Here is a 16,149-nt window from a genome sequence, read left to right on the forward strand (position 1 = left end):
AACACTTGTGCACTAACAACTTTGAGTAAGGTATTTGATATAGTTGTATTTTAAAATGGTATTTATATTGATAATTTTTAAAGGAACTACATTTTTAAGGTTGAGCTGAATAATTCATTGGAACAATTTAGAACAGTGCCTGAAATGTAACATTCCTTCAACAAATCCAGACTATTATTTAGTAGGAAATGGATAATAAATAATTACATTAGGAATTTTCACAAGTTCACCCATAGGCTAGTACAGCAATTTTCTTGAAAGAAACTCCTTTTATACTTAAAAATTATTTATATAATTTTCTTGTAAAGTAAAATGGTCAGAGATGCAACTATTCTACCTTAGGCTAATGAGGTTCTAAGAGACTACCAATATTTTAAGCATGTTTCAACCTAAAACTGACAATTCTATATTGTTTGAAACAGACAAACTGAGAAAAGTCTTCATCAAGGTGGCTGAAGATTGGACTTAGCACCAGGGTATCAGCTCTCTCTCAGATGACAACTAAATGCTTTGCACTAAAATTCTCATTCAAAGTGTTGGTCTTACTGGTAACTAAAGGCCTGGTAAAAGCTAGGATCGAGGTTTTTGACCACTGTGAATGCTAATATCTGCCCTTTAGCTAGACTCACCTACAAAGATCTATTTAGCTGAACATGAAGCCGGAAATTCTTTCTCTTTGAAATATTTGCATAAAAGAAATTCATCTACCCTTTGTCAAAAACCTAAATCATGATATAAAACCCTCAAGATATATTCTTACTCTGCTCTTTGTCCTCATTAATGAATAAGCACATATGCTCTGGGATCCATTACATATTTGCTTTGCTGAGATAAACAATCTAAACTATGTTGATTTTATTTCATCGTTTATTGTTCATTTGTTCTTTTGTTCACTCATAGCTGTTACAAACTCTTCTAACTCCACTTGTATTTAAAATGTCCTCTGACAAAGGCCCCCTAAGACACTTAGTCCTTTAGCATTTTTGCTCCATAACAGATCTGATATGACTAAAGAATTTGGTTCTATTATCATCTCTACCTTTAGCTTTCAGGAAGACATATTCTCAAGGGTTTCTTCCTTCTTGGCTATTTCTCTTTCATCAACTCTAATGGAGTCCCTGGTTGTCCTCATTGTCCAGACTCTCTCACAGTATTAAGCCTACAATCACAGCTTTAACTATTCCAAATCTACTTTAACTAGTACAAATCTAGACTATCAGCCCAGATTACTCTCTTGATCTTTGGATGAATGAATATACATGACACCTAAATGTTATCATGGGACAATGGGGCAGTTATAGAATAGTAAACTGAAACTTATTTAGAACTCAGTTCAGGATCTGTTAACATGAACCTTACCACTCCTTTAGAGCAATTTCCATCTCTCATATTTGGATTCCAAATCAAGACAGCCTGGGCTTTTGATCCTTCTATTCTTTTCAGCCTTATCTGACAACACATATTGCTACCTATAAGGTAGATGATATAAGGATATTTAAGTAAGTTGGTTTTAGTGTATGAGGAAATGGAGAAGGGAATTCAAAACCACTCAGAATAACCTGCCCCAACCTTTTCTACTGAAGATCTGTTCATTAATAGGATAGGGAGCTGTCCTTACCACAAGTGCCTGACTGGCAGAGGTGTGTGTTTCATGGCCACGAGGGCGCCACCCCAATCTAGGAACCAGACATTGTACTCTTCATCAAAGATCTGGAACAACAACAACAACAACAACATCACAGCAGTGTCTTACATTTGCAGGGCTTTTATACACGTTGCTTCATTTAGATTCAGGGCTTTCCAGTGACTCTATCAAAGTCTGACACGTGTTATCTGCATTTAATAGATAGGAAACTGGACTCACAGAGAACAAACATCTCTCCTTATCCCACTCAAATGGCATACCGAGGACCTTTCCCACTAGTCATGTGAACCAATATACTACATGAAGGTGAGGCAATGTGTACATGCTCAACTAGGTAACCCTTTTCCCAAAAAAAAGGAGTATGATTTCAAAGAAATTTCTCTGTCTTTGCTTCCTTATAAATTATTTTTATATGATCTTTGATTCTCTACCTCTATGCCTTTTTTTTAGTGTTTATTTGTCTAGGACTCAAAAGAGAATTTCTCCAGACATGAGAACAATGGAACATTTAGACGTAGTCACTACTTTCTAGATTCCTCTACAGGTTGGAAGAAGACCCGAATTTGGTGGCCATGAACCACTTTTTACAAATATTCATTATAATATAGTCTTCCTGGGCTTTAAGACAAGCCAGTACCTGAGCTATATATTTGTCCAAATCTTATTGAACTACCCATTCACTGGCCCATTGATTCAATGACCTATATCTCCATCTTTTCATAAATATTTATTAAGTACCAGCAAAATACAAAAGTCTCCACAAAGATGTTTTCAGATCTAATTCCACATATATCAAGGTGTATGGCTTGTACAATTCTAACTTGAAGCAAGGATAGTATTTATTTAACAAAGATCCCCAATTTTAGAGTTTATAGAGGAAAACAGACATTGGTAATTCTTCAAGTGCTTAACTCTGGTGTTGTCTCATATGACCGAGATGCAGATGTTAGGATGGTGACTCAGAGAAAAAGACTAGAAGAGGGTAAGCAGGGGTTAGTAGATGGAAAGGGGGAATGGATAGGGATAATGTGATCTCCTGCACATATGCTCAAATGAACACAGTGAAGAAGTAAGCTTCTCAGTCCTAAAACTCTATTTTTCCTTCTTTACATTTATCTTTTCAGTAAAGAAAAATGCCCTAATAATGGCCACTCTTAACATGCAAAGGACATAAGGTTGTAATTCACATATATTTCAAATGGGATGGAGAAACAGAGTCTATAGTTCTAGTCAGAGGGTGCTCTGAAGTCAGGGAGAAGGAGAAAGTGGTACTCAAACTTCCTTCTTGATACTGTCATCCACTGCCAAATCTTCCTCTGACAGGCATCAGTGTGAAAAGTAGAAGCTTGGGCAGTTTGAGAAAAGGGGAAGAAAAGCAAGATGGTAATGGAGCATGGAAGAAATGCAGCATTGGCTACTTGAACATTGATATATTTCTTTAGGTTCTTGAACAATGATTGTTCTTTATACTGGATGAGTTTGTTTTCCGGCCCCTGAATTCTTTTGGCCCTTGCAATAGATTATTTTATACTTTGAAGGATGACACCTATTCATATGTCTGTCCCCTAGTCACTTGATTGCAGCCTTTGGAACAAGATTTGTTGTATTCTTCATTGCACTCTGTGTAGTACTCAAAATAGTTGTTGCATCTGTTAAGTACCTGGTAACAGGTTTAGTCATGGTAGCAGTAATGGTGATGGCATGGAGGGTGATGACAATACTGGTGGTGGTGATCCCAGGCTTTATTTGGCCATCAAAATTGGAACTTGACCAGTGAGACAGCTAATAGTGAATTCACCTGCATCAAGACATTGCATGCCTTTCCCCTCTCTTCCCCAGCTGGAAACCTTATTCTTTTTAAGACTTGGTACTAGATCACCGCTAATTATTAACTCTATCCCAGCTTCCCCAGAAGAACCAACTCTTCACTCTTCTTTCCATGATAATAAGGCCACTAAAATAACACAATCACCCTAAACTGTATTTCGTTTTATGTGAAATTATTTCCTTCATTTAATTTTTGAACTTCTTTAAAGAAGGAATGTCAAGTCCTGAGGCTCTTGCCTGATACCCTGTTGACATAAACTATGTCTGTGTTGACTAAGATAGTAGTCACATGTGACAACTTACATTAAACTTAATAAGTTAAAAGTTCAGTTCATGCTCAGCATATATCAAATACACAACAGCCAAGTGGGACATTGAAATCACCACTCCAAGTTCTATTGTTTGCAATACTGAATTGATTTTTCTTGTAGACATGTATGTATTAAGCTGTCTTATATTTACTGATGATTGGGTCTATATAATTCTCAAATTATCATTGACTTTCATGACTTTTCTAGTTTCAACATTCTGATCCTTTCCCTTTGCAGATAAAGAAGCAGATTGAGAAAGCTGATGAGGGAGAACTGCTTGCCAAGATTCCTTGGCACACTAATGACAGAAACAGCTTCATCAATGCATCCCCAGGAACCAGAACAACATTTAGCATCCAGAGGCTGTTACATACATACTGCTGAAGGTATGGCATAGCCATACAGGGCAAGCCTAGGTTTTCCTCTTGTAGGCCCAGGTGTCTTCTCACCCACCATTACCCCTCTAGACTGCCTGTTAGATCCACTAAACCAGAGAGCTAGTGAAATAGTTTTGTACTAGGAAGTCATAAGGAGTCTAAGAATCTGCAGGAAGGGGAGATGCCAGCAGAGTTTACTCTAAATGTCTTGCTTCTCCCTGAATCATTGCACTTACCTGTCTCCATGTGTTGCCCCCATCAGAAGAGATGAACACACCAATATCTGTATAGGAGAGTTCCGAGCCAATGTTGCCTGAAACATAAGCATATCATTTGAAATTGTCAGACAGTTTACATTTTAAGTGTGCTCATCATTAGAGGAGGAGTGCCAGAGTAAAGTTTCCCCAAAGGATGCTTACAGTTTATTTGTGTACATTCTTTCTTGAGGTCGCCTAAAAATAAAAACCCAGCCGGGGAAAAAGAAAAAACTCATTATGAGAAAAGCAAGTGAACAGTGTGTCACAAATGCATCTTTAGCTGGTAGGGCTCAGGGACTGACTATTGATAAACTCACTTACTCTGCCTACCCCGACAGTTTCAGATAGCTCCTGACTGGTATGCAATGAAGATGGCCAGGAGCAGAAGAGTATATATAAACACAGAGGATGGGAACAGAGGTTTCCTATTCAAGTGTAACTTTAGCCTAAGAAAAGCAAGTGTGTGTGTGTGTGTGTGTGTGTGTGTGTGTGTGTGTGTGTGTGTGTTAACATGGATGTGTGTGTATTTGTAGATGTTTCCAACTTAATTTGCTGACTTATCTCTTGACTGACTGGAATCTACTGAAATGCAGTGGGTTTAAAAAAAAAACAGTACACAAAGTAGGGAGAAGAAAGTGGTGGGGAGATAGAGTGGAATGGAAAGGGGAAAGTATAGATTTGATTAAAATATATATTTATGAAATTCTCAAACAATAAAAAAGATGTTAAAATATGAGGAGGCTCATTGGGAAGAAGGGTTTCATGAAGAGGGGGATAGTGAATAGAAAAGGTAATGGGAAGGGAAAGTGACCAAAATATGACATATACATGTTTAAAATTGGCATAATAAAATTCAAAGACATCAAAAAGAAATAAAATTATACAAGAAAAAGAAAATAGTTGAACAGAAGAGATGGTCCAAATGGTTAATTAAATAACTCATTCAAGCTTTAAGAACTGAACTTGATCCCCAAGACCTACTGATGGAAGGAGAGAAGCAATTTCCTTGAATTGTTCTCTGACCTCCATACACACACTGTGGCTTGAGTGCACACACCTACAAACACGGATACACAAAATAAACAGATGTAAAATATAGTAAGATACTTTTACTCTGCTTATATTGCCCTAGCATTACTAGTGGACAGTCTCATCACAGATTCTACACCAATGCTCCACACACAATACTCTACGTAATTGTGGAATGATTGCCTGTGTAAATAAAGAACTGGATGGTGTTCTTAGGTTGATGTGTACTTGTAGACATGTTAAAAATGAAGAACGTACCCTAAACATGTAAGAGTTTATCATAGTGGTTGATTTTTTTTTATTAAACATAGCAGGGAGGGAATGTTGGCTCCCACACATCTGTAACCTAAATAAGAGCACAATAAAAATGCAATAATGAAAATGTTAATTGAGCTCCTGACATTTAATACTTCAAAATGAGAAATTAAAACTGGCTACAGCTTGTCAAGCTCCCATCAGCATCAAGGAGCACACAGCTAGCCAAATTGTTTTGACACACAGGCTTCCAAAAATAACCCCAGTGCTTAGGGCTCGGGAAGTAGGTGTAAAAGGAAAGGAGAGGATCTTTGAGAGTAACTGTAGATATCTCTCTGGAAATTCATCTCTTCATGCACAGGTCTAAGGGAAAACAGCCAAAAAACAAATTACGAAGAAATAAGGTGGAGAAGATCATGGCCCCATGGTTGCTACCAGGAGCACAGTGGTAAAAGGATATGGAAGCCATATGTGCTGTCAAGAAAATAAACTGTGATATCCCGTTACATATTTTAGTAATGTCTACTAAGAAAAACAGGAAGGAGGGGAAAGGAGAGAGCTACAGATTTGCCATCCCTCACATGGTCCCTCAGAATCTGCTCTACTGGCTCATAAGTTCCTTAGACGTTGGTTCTGATATTGTCAGCCTCTCTTTCAAAGTGTCACCATGCTGATTCAGCAGTTTTGTGGTGGTTAGAAGTCCACTTTACAGAGCCTGTTTTCAGAAGGATCTTCCAACATCTGAATGGCACCCTGAGAAATACACAGCTAATTACAGGGACCAGAAACTAGGTTCCCATACTGAGAAACACAGTAGACGTTTCCCAGTCTTATTTTATGTTTGGCCGTGTTCAGTTTTTAAGCAGCTCAGTAGGCAACTGTAACCAAAAGAATGAGGGCAATGCCATCAGTGAAGGAAGACCTGCCTTAAAGACTTCACTGGCAAGGTAGAAGTAGGGTCAGGCAGAGTGGTTACTGAACATCCTGGAAGGTAGTAGCACTGTGGTTGCCTGAGGGGCATCTAGGAAGCAGGAAAGGGGAAGGAGGCAGGAAAATGGGGAGCTTTCTTACCAACGGCTTAGTTTGTAAACAAACAAGGTTCTACTGTAGGAGCTTTATTCAACTTTATCTGTTTCCTGTCATTGCAACCATTCTCTGCTCTTTCAACATTTGTGAAGTAAAGAGAAAGAATCCTGGAGCATTCTGGGTTAGAAATGCTTCTCCAAACGACAGAAAAAGGACCTATCCTGGCAGGGATGCCAAGGGTTCAGTAGGAAAAAGAAGGTCACACACACACACACACACACACACACACACACACACACACACACAGCCAACTGAATGGAAACTGGGGCAATATGGAGTGTGGACAATCAGCGTTTATAGGAAGCAGGGCATGGGTGGGTTAGCCATGGAGGTGGCACAGTTAGGGGATGTGGACTGGTGTTTGATGATTACAGGATTAACCACTATTCTGCAGTAAGAAGTTGAGTGAGCTTGGTCATGATGCTGCCTCCATCTTGCCCTCTATTTCAGAATGTATAAATTGAAGGAGATTGTCATTGTCTCATCTATCCCATTGCTATATCATCAAGGCAAGACAAGGAAAACCTTCATATTGTAAGGTGCTCTGAGCTGAGGATGCAAGTTCTTCACTAGTAGTGGGAGCCAGTACTCAAGATATAGGGAACCCTAATGCTTCGGCTCACTAAATAAACCACCAAATACTCCAGAGACATCTTCAATAAGAGGGTGAAAGGAATTTCAGGGCATGCATTCATCCACAGCTTCCTTGAGATTAGTTCTCAGGACAATATGGAAAGAGGAAGTGAACATAGAGAGAGTGGGAGTCAGGGCCCTGAGTTCTTCAGGCAGACAGAGGGCACAGGGCATATATATAAGGAAGATATCTTATATCTTGCATAACACCTTGCATAACAGTGTTATTTCCTAATTATTTTCTAATTATTCCCTAAAACTGGTATGACTTCTTAATTATTTTCCTGAAGGAAAATTATCTCCCACAGAAACCAAGCCAACAAAGTAAAGGAAGCTGGGTACAAGGAAGTAGAAGCCAGCACATTAGCCCAAGATTTTGTCATCTGTGTCTTAGCTCTCAAGATGCTCCATGGCTGGTAAGAAGCCTCAGGAGTTTGTGGGCAATGGAAGGTAATTAGTAAATTATGATAACATGACTAAACACTCAAATATAAATATTAATTCCTGAATGCCCGCTAAATCATTAAAGATATAACATTAGACTACTTTAGAAGTGTGTGTGGTCAATACTGTCTCACCTATTCTATTTTGTTCAGTCTTACCAATGTGGTCTTCTCTCTCTATTCTTGAAATATCTTCCTAAGGAAGAAAACAATTTCTGTTTTACAGATGAAGGCATGAAGCTCAAAAGTTAAAAAACTAAACCAAATGCACCAGCCTAGTCAGTGTCAGAGCTCAGCTTAGAGAGCTGGATGACAGGGTTCCTGAATTTCATTGCATGCATAATGCATGCATGTAATTATGGGTCTTACTGAAGGAGAAAAACAAACTTCATTCTTCTGATGCAAGAACAGCTTTAATGTCAAAGATACAGGGTGATAATAGGTGTCTTATGCAGAGTAGCCAGTATGTCCTGAGCATTTGGAATTCATTCCTTCATGTATCCCCTGCAATTCATCTCTGTTAGTTTTATCATCCCTACGTTGCCAATCAAAACACAAAAGTTCAGAGTGCTTGAGCAATGCCTGGCTATCATCAGAAGCATTCAAATAATGTCCACTTTTATGACTGACCACTATTTCCCACTATAGCTTCTGGGGCTCCCTGTAGACTTTGATGAGAAAATAGATAGGCTAATGGTCCCTGAGCTTGAAGAACTAACGCATGTGGACTGTGGGTGTGGGTAATACTCTCCAATCTAGGACCAGAGCAAAAGAGCCTGTGCTTGTCACAGTAGTGTTAGTTAGTCATGCTGGATCCTGTCCACACATGTTGAAGACAAGCTACCTGTGATAGCAGCAAACTATAGCAGCCACCAAGCTGATTAAAGTTCTTGATGGCTGCTAGTGATTGAAAATTCATTGGATTGGAGCTTTGGAGGTGGAATGCATGTCTAGAAGAACAGGGGATCCAAATACAGGAGTGTTGGATTGGTGGAGGAAAACTATATCCTCAGAAAGTCACTGTGAATTCATCTGCTTTCATTAGAGAAGGGGAAAAAAGCTACCTGACACCAGAGCTGTAAGTTCTAAGATTAGAAGCTGGTTTTGCTTTATGCCAACAATGTATTCCTGGAAAGGTGTATGCAAATGAAATGCATGCTAATCAAGGCACATCCCCCAGAGACTTTCATTTTCATCTGAGAGTTGCTTTATTGTCACTTCTGATTGATGTTCAGTGGTCAGTGGCTGCAACAATGCAACCTGAAGTTTTTCTGCCCTTTCCCCCAGGCTCTCTGCCAAGTGCTTAATCACGTGTAAACAAACCTTTACATGCGCCAGAGACCTCCTGATTAAAAACAGCTCTGGGGTGAAACCCTGTGTAAAGTATCTTCTTTGGAAAGAGAAAACTGCCCTGACTGATATTTGGAGAGCTGGAAAGTTCATACTGCATGTTTTCTCAAACTGAGAATTCCCTGTTACAATCTGATTAGTCAGTTGACTTTGACAGGAAGGCTGGCCTTTCACTAGACTCTGAGGACCGCTCTGGGACTGGAGGCAGGATGAATTAACCTAGAAACTAAGATTGTCCAAGGCTCTTTGCAACCTTGTTTCTGATGGTGGGCTTTGAAGATGAAAGAATCTTGCTCATTTTCTGGGGAGTTTTCATCTAATGCTCAAATGAAACCATGACCCACACATAAGCCACAAACCTTCCCCCAGAAGCCCTTGGTGAGAAAAAAGCCCAAGGAATGTTCCTTACCTGTGGCCACCACAAGTCCAGGGGCTGTGTCCTTGCTAGAGATTCTCCCTGAGGAATATGGGTTTTCAGAGAGCTGTAGATGAAGGTGTAAGGAACAGAAGGGCTAAAACAAAGAAGAAAATCACTTCGTTTCAAGAAACTCCAGACATACCCTTATCCTGCACAAGAAGAAGGGCTTGCACAGTGCATCACCTAGGAACATCAATTGTTTGGATGCTCAACTCCAGACCCATCTGCCTGATGTACCCAGCGCTTCACATTAGAAGCTGCCCCAAGAGATGCTCACAGTTTCTTCCTCTCCTGCTCTCATTCACTATCAAATGCCTTCTCCTCTCTTCTGCAGTCAATCTAGCCTTCAAGGTCTAGTTCGTGGTTAGATTTAGGAAGCTCCCTAGTCCTTTCTTTAACAAAGGATGACAAAAGTCCTTCCAGATCTGATGGTAACCATCAAATCCTGCTTATTAGAGTTCTATGGGACCACGAAGGAGAATGAAGAGAGGTAACTAACTACATGATACAGTCGAGGTCCTCAACTAGTTTCTTAAGCTATAGTCTATCTATTTCTGTGTGTTTGTGCATTTTGATCCTGTTTATCATTTTACTTGAAATAATTTGGGCCATTATCTGAAATTCACTGAACACTGAACTGTTTTCCATTTAGTTTCCTATAACTATTATAAAAGCGTTTGGGGATATATAGAGATAAGCCTATAAAATAAAAATAAATACGACGACGAAGACAAGCTGAGATAAAGAGAAAATTAGATGAAGAGAGTAAGATGAAGCCATCACCAAGGTTTGGCAGCAAAAAGAATAAATCAACCAATGATTCTGTGAGCTGTTTCAGTGAGTAGGCAGCCATTTATGTGACATTCCTCATATCCAAACCAAAGCCACAGCAAACACTAAACACACCAAAGTATGGAATTGGACTGAAAATTACAACATAGTAGTGGCCCTGCCTGACCTAGATTCGATTATGTCTCTAGATTTTAACATAGTGTCTAGAAGTCACCTGGCGATGCATCTCTTTGTGTACATGGCAGAAGACAACTCATGGCTGAGGATGAACACAGTCTCATATCTGAGATCTTAGAATGGCCTCTGGTATAAGCATTTACTAACAGGGAACTGATGGTTGTTTTATTGTTAATTATCTTTCCTCGCCACTTTAAGTTGAGGCACCTTGGGGCAGAGATGTCATCTTTCGTAATCATGTCCTCCACACTGTCTGCCTCAATATTCTCCATAGCAAGGACCTTCAAAAGCTAAAAGGTTAACTGACCATCCTGTGCAGACAGTCCTGTCTGACCCTCCTGGGTTCCCAAGGTAATCTTTGCTTACAATGACATCTATTCAGCACTGAGCAAACTAGCAGCTAACAGATGGGTTAGCCCTACTGAGTCCTGTCTGGGACTTTTACTAAGAAGTGCAGGTTCATTCTCCACTTCTTTATTTTACCATCCGCTGTAAGACATTGCCTATTCCAAAGGAAAACCCATGCAATCCACTAAGTGTTCCATACAGTTGGTGTATTGGGCTGTGCCTATGGGCCTGTGCTCCCTACATTGCTTAGCACCAAGATCAAGTTCCTAAGATCTAATACTGGAAGGAGACCATGAATCAGTATCCCTAGGGAAGCAACCTGCCCTGTGAACTCCATATGGGACTTGATAACTGACCAGTAAGCAGTGCACTGGGCTTCCTCTCAGGTCCACATCTGGAGCTTGTAGTAGTCGCCAATCCCTGCCTTTGTTGTAAGTGATGTACGTCTTCACCTGGTCATCCACCTTCTTGTTTGCCAGGAATATCCCCTTGATACCTGCTACCTAGGAAAAAGGCGAGAGATGGAGAACCACGTTGGGCAAAAATGATGGCAGCCTTGGAGAAACCCTGAAAGAATCACCCGCATCTTCCACAGGGTACGAGGGGGTACAAAATAGAAGAAAAGGAACGCAGTAGGGAATGCCACATTCCCCCAAGGTCCCTGTTTACCTTTGCACCTTGCACCAAATCCCTACACACACACACACACACACACACACACACACACACACACACACACACACACACACCCTTTACCCTTCAGACTTTCCTCACTTTGCCTGTCTTTGTTCTTTGTTCTGTAGTGTTATCTTTAATTGATTATTAGCAGTTACTCTGATAATGACCAAAGGATTTACCCCTTTCAGAGACAGCTGTTTTAGCTCAAGTGATTCTAGTAGACAGATTTTGGCATCACCAAGGGAACACTCTTTGTGGTGGCAGCCACTAAGAACTCTTAGAAATGGGGCAGACAATGTGTGACAGATCCTTCAGCATGGAGAACTGGTATCAGTGCACACCTCTAGCTCACTGTAGGACTTTGAGTAATTCACTGTAGGACTTTGAGTAATTCACTGTAGGACTTTGGGTAATTCACATAGTATCTTTAGATGACTTTAAAATTGGTGGTTTCTCTTCTCTTCCCTAGTTGGCTGACAAAGGTCCTGTGAGATAATGCAGTGTTCTTGCCAGAGTTCTTAATGTATTGGGATTCTCATGTCCTTGATATTTTGAAGGAATGAAGAGCACCACTGTAAAACAAGTAGCTGGAGTTGATTTATCAATTACATGCACCCTAGGCTAAGTACAAATTCCACTTAACTGATATTCTATGTACCGGAAAGGAGAACAGATTCTTAAAATGACAATGGCCTGTAACAGAAAAAAGATTCTTATAATTATCAGCATATGCCAAAGACAAAACATAAGCAAGATTATGTGTGTGTGTGTGATAAATAAAAGAAAGAGAGAGAAAGAGGATGTGTGAGAGAGAGACAGAGACAGAGACAGAGACAGAGAGAGAGACAGAGAATTAAAAACAAGATCATTTTTCTGTGTGTGTGTGGGGGGGGTGTATGCTTGTGTGTTTAATGTGTATACCCAACTGGGAACTGTACACACACACACACACACACACACACACACACACACACACACACACACACTGTTGAATGGCAGGTTTGTTGGATGTATTTTGATTGTCAACTGGACTGTATTTAGAGCTCCTATGGAAAGACACCCCAGAGTATACATTTGAGGGTGTTTCCAAAAAGATTTAACTGAGGAAGGAAGCTCTATCCTGAATGGAGGGCTGTGCTATTCCATGGACTGGGGATCCAAACTGAATGAAAAGGAGGAAGCCAGCTTGTCATTATTCATCTACCTCAGCTTCCAGAATATAGACAAAAGACTGTAGACCAGCCACTTTACCCTTGCGCTGCTGACTCTCCCATTGTGAAGTGCTATCCCTCAAACTATGTGCCAAGATAAGCCATTCCTTTCTCAAACTGCATTTGCCAGGCATGTGTTACACACTGGACAATACTGAAGTTTTAAGGTTCTAATTTTACGTATCTGCCATTCTTCAAGGATCATGGTTAATTGAAATTCACTACAGCTCTGATGGAACACCAGTGGGAGGAAAGGAGAAGTTTCACAAGTGGGTTTTTTTCTTTACTTTTCTTCTTTTCTCCTAAATGATATACTTTAGTTGATGAACTAAGGGCTTTTTTAGTATGTTTTTGTAATAACCTGACTGGCCTTGGAGACTGTCAACCCAAATAAGACAGACAAAAAAGCAAAAAACCCTCAAACAAATGGACAGAGAATGTCAGGAGGAGAATAGGATTATCAGGAAAGGACAGCACCAGAGGAATTTGACAATGAGTCAGTGATGGATGGAACTGATGACTAGACGATACCTTGAGGTGAATGAGGTGGAGGCAGAGCAACTGTGTCAGGATGATGGGGCTTGCTGCACAAGTGGCATGGTCCCTAGCAGTTCCCTTCCTGTCTCAACAGCTTCCAGTCAGTGTACTTTAGAAAGACTCCAATCTCACACATTCCCAGGCAGCCTGGGTATTTTTTAAGGTTTGCTTCATTTATTTACTTGTATGTGTGTGATAGATTATGAGTGGGAGTATGTGCTTTAAGCCCGAAAAGGGTACCAGATCCCTCGAAGCCCAAATTGTAGGCACCTTCTTGGTGCCTGTCTTGTTACTTAGTACTAGGATTTGAAGTATTGTCTTCAGGACTGCACAACATCTCTCCAGCCCCAAACTTGTTCTTTAAAGTCCACTGCAAATGGTACTGATTAAATCCTTGCATGTCCCCCAGAGACTGGATTTTGCTTTACTTTCTCCAAATCCTCCTACTAAAGGGAAGCCCTTTCTGGTGTTCTCTTTGGCCACAAAGCTGGTACCATCATTGCTAGTCTGTGAGAGAATTCTCTCCTAAATCAGTTGCCCTCCTGCAACTCACACTCAGGGCCTTGCTGTTTACACTTCCTAGAAGAAAATCAACAGGTCTGACTCTGGGTCCAGGACCACCTAATTGCTGGAAAATTCCTGCGACATCCTTGCATGAGAACGGGCTTGTGCAAACACACAGGATGAGCGTGTTAAACAAACAGAATGTGCTTGTTCCATTTTCCCCATGAGAGCACCACCAGCCACTAAGATTGGCAATTTCAAAACCAAGAGAATGGCGACCAGTAGTTGTAGGAAAAGAGATATTTCCACAGAAATCTCTTGAAGCAGCCCGAACTTGTTTCCCCTGCAGCTGGACACAAAACCACAGCACATGCCATTTGTGTGGGGATGGTTCATAGTCTGCATATCATTTCTGGGATGATTCTTGGCTTTATGTCTTGTATGAATAAATGGACATCAGTTTGAAGACCACTTAGATGCTGTGTCTTTCAGGCTAAGAACTTTCAATGTTTGGTTGCAACCCAACTTAGAAATATATTCATTCTACATTCTAATTGTCATGTCCACATCTATGTGTTTGGAGACATATGTTTGGACACTTCTCTGACATGAGGGAACCTTCAGTACTTCTTAGCTTCACTGCATGGAGTGTAACGGAATTAAGAAGTGAGATACATGTTTTTGTTCTTCATCCGAGGAGGCACTTAGCATTCCATTAACTGTAAATATTCTTTCTCCCATTGTAAGAGGAAATCATTAGTGTGGCTGCTGGTGGTGTTCTTGGAAGCCTAGTGAGAAGCATGTGATGGTGCCCACAACAGGGTACAAGTGTCTGTTGTAGTATGGATTTATTCTTTGTGCATAACATGATTACCATCTTAAAGATTACCTTGGCTAGGTAGCCATGGCAACTAATTGAGAACAACACAAAAATAACTAGGTACATTGTAATGTTAACAGACTACTGACAGACTCTGGAAGGAAGAGGAGAAAGATGTCACAAGACTCTTATCTGGGATAGTAGCCATTATTCCCTCCCATCCTCCCATATATGCAAGTGATCTTGGAAGATGCTATAGTGCATAGGAAGTGGAAGGTTAAGTAAAGGGTTGACTCCATGATGCTGTTTGCATGCAGCCCTGATGGAGTGGAGCTCTGTGGTGATGTAACTGTTTCAGAGGATCACTCATGTTCCTGGAAGTAACCTTTCACCAGTCCTACAAACACATAGGCTCTCTAAGTTGGACTTTGGTAGACTCTTACTTTTGATGCCCTATCTGGGGTGAACAAACATTTAGTTTCATCACCCCAGGAAAAGTTAATCCAATAGTATCAGGTTGGCAATGTTCAATTTCCCTCTGGGAATCAGATTGAGGTGCAGGGGGACAGTGACTGCAGGTCCCTTGGCAGATCATGGTGTCCAGGTGGTATGGTCATCTGTTGGTCATGTCCCTAGGACTTCAGGACAAGAAAACCAGGGATCTGCTGAGAAAAAGCAATTAGCATGATCTGCCGTGGGCTGTCCCTCATATCAGAACTACAGTAAGGGTCTGACCAAGGTCAGCGCAGAAAAACAGTCTCTGTGGGGTTCAGAAGCAGCTGTCCATCTGGACCAGGAATGGTAACCGAAGGTTATAACAGCAGATAGAATGGAGGGAGGCACTAGAAACAGGTAAGGCAAAGAAATATCAATTAATAGGCAAAAAAATGGGACACGGGGGCTCACTCAAACTTTTACAGTTTATCTGTCCATGCATAGAAAGTTCAGCAGTTACTAGAAAAGTAAAAAATGAACCTCCAATGATAAAGCATCCAGGCTGTAATCAGAATGGTGAAATGCATATGAGCACATGCACACGCATGCACATACACACACACACACACACACACACACACACACACACACACACACACACACGATAATACCAAGTGCTGAAGAACGAGTAAAACAATGACAAACTCATACCCTCAAAATGAACGGCCACTTTAAAACACTTGGATGGCTTTTAATGAACATATATTTATATTTAATTTGGCAATCCTTCCTTTAAGTGTTTACTCATGAAAACTAAAAGGTAATGTTCATTTGGGTAATTATATATGTTTTAATCACAATCACACAAAATGGAAGCAACCTAAGTGCTCGTCAACTGATGAATATTAACTATAACAGAATGGAATGCTACTCAGCAATAAAAATGAACATTTGCTGATACACTTCATACCATAAAGGGAAACAAACAATAGTGTATCTGAGATTGTGGTCTGCAA

General features: G+C 40.4%; 1 protein-coding gene across 1 annotated transcript in view; it reads right to left on the reverse strand.

The window, feature by feature from the left end:
- The window catches only part of Sorcs3 (sortilin related VPS10 domain containing receptor 3), a 249,034-nt gene that overhangs the window by 93,591 nt on the left and 139,294 nt on the right, over window positions 1-16,149 (reverse strand). Inside the window, exons 6-9 of the mRNA XM_059253743.1 lie at window positions 11,305-11,451; window positions 9,623-9,725; window positions 4,397-4,473; window positions 1,619-1,710 (exon numbers count right to left, since the gene is read on the reverse strand). Of these exons, the coding sequence (XP_059109726.1) occupies window positions 1,619-1,710; window positions 4,397-4,473; window positions 9,623-9,725; window positions 11,305-11,451 (419 nt within the window). The remainder of the gene's footprint in view (window positions 1-1,618; window positions 1,711-4,396; window positions 4,474-9,622; window positions 9,726-11,304; window positions 11,452-16,149) is intronic.

This window comes from Peromyscus eremicus, chromosome 1, assembly GCF_949786415.1.
Source record: "Peromyscus eremicus chromosome 1, PerEre_H2_v1, whole genome shotgun sequence".
NCBI lineage: Eukaryota > Metazoa > Chordata > Mammalia > Rodentia > Cricetidae > Peromyscus > Peromyscus eremicus.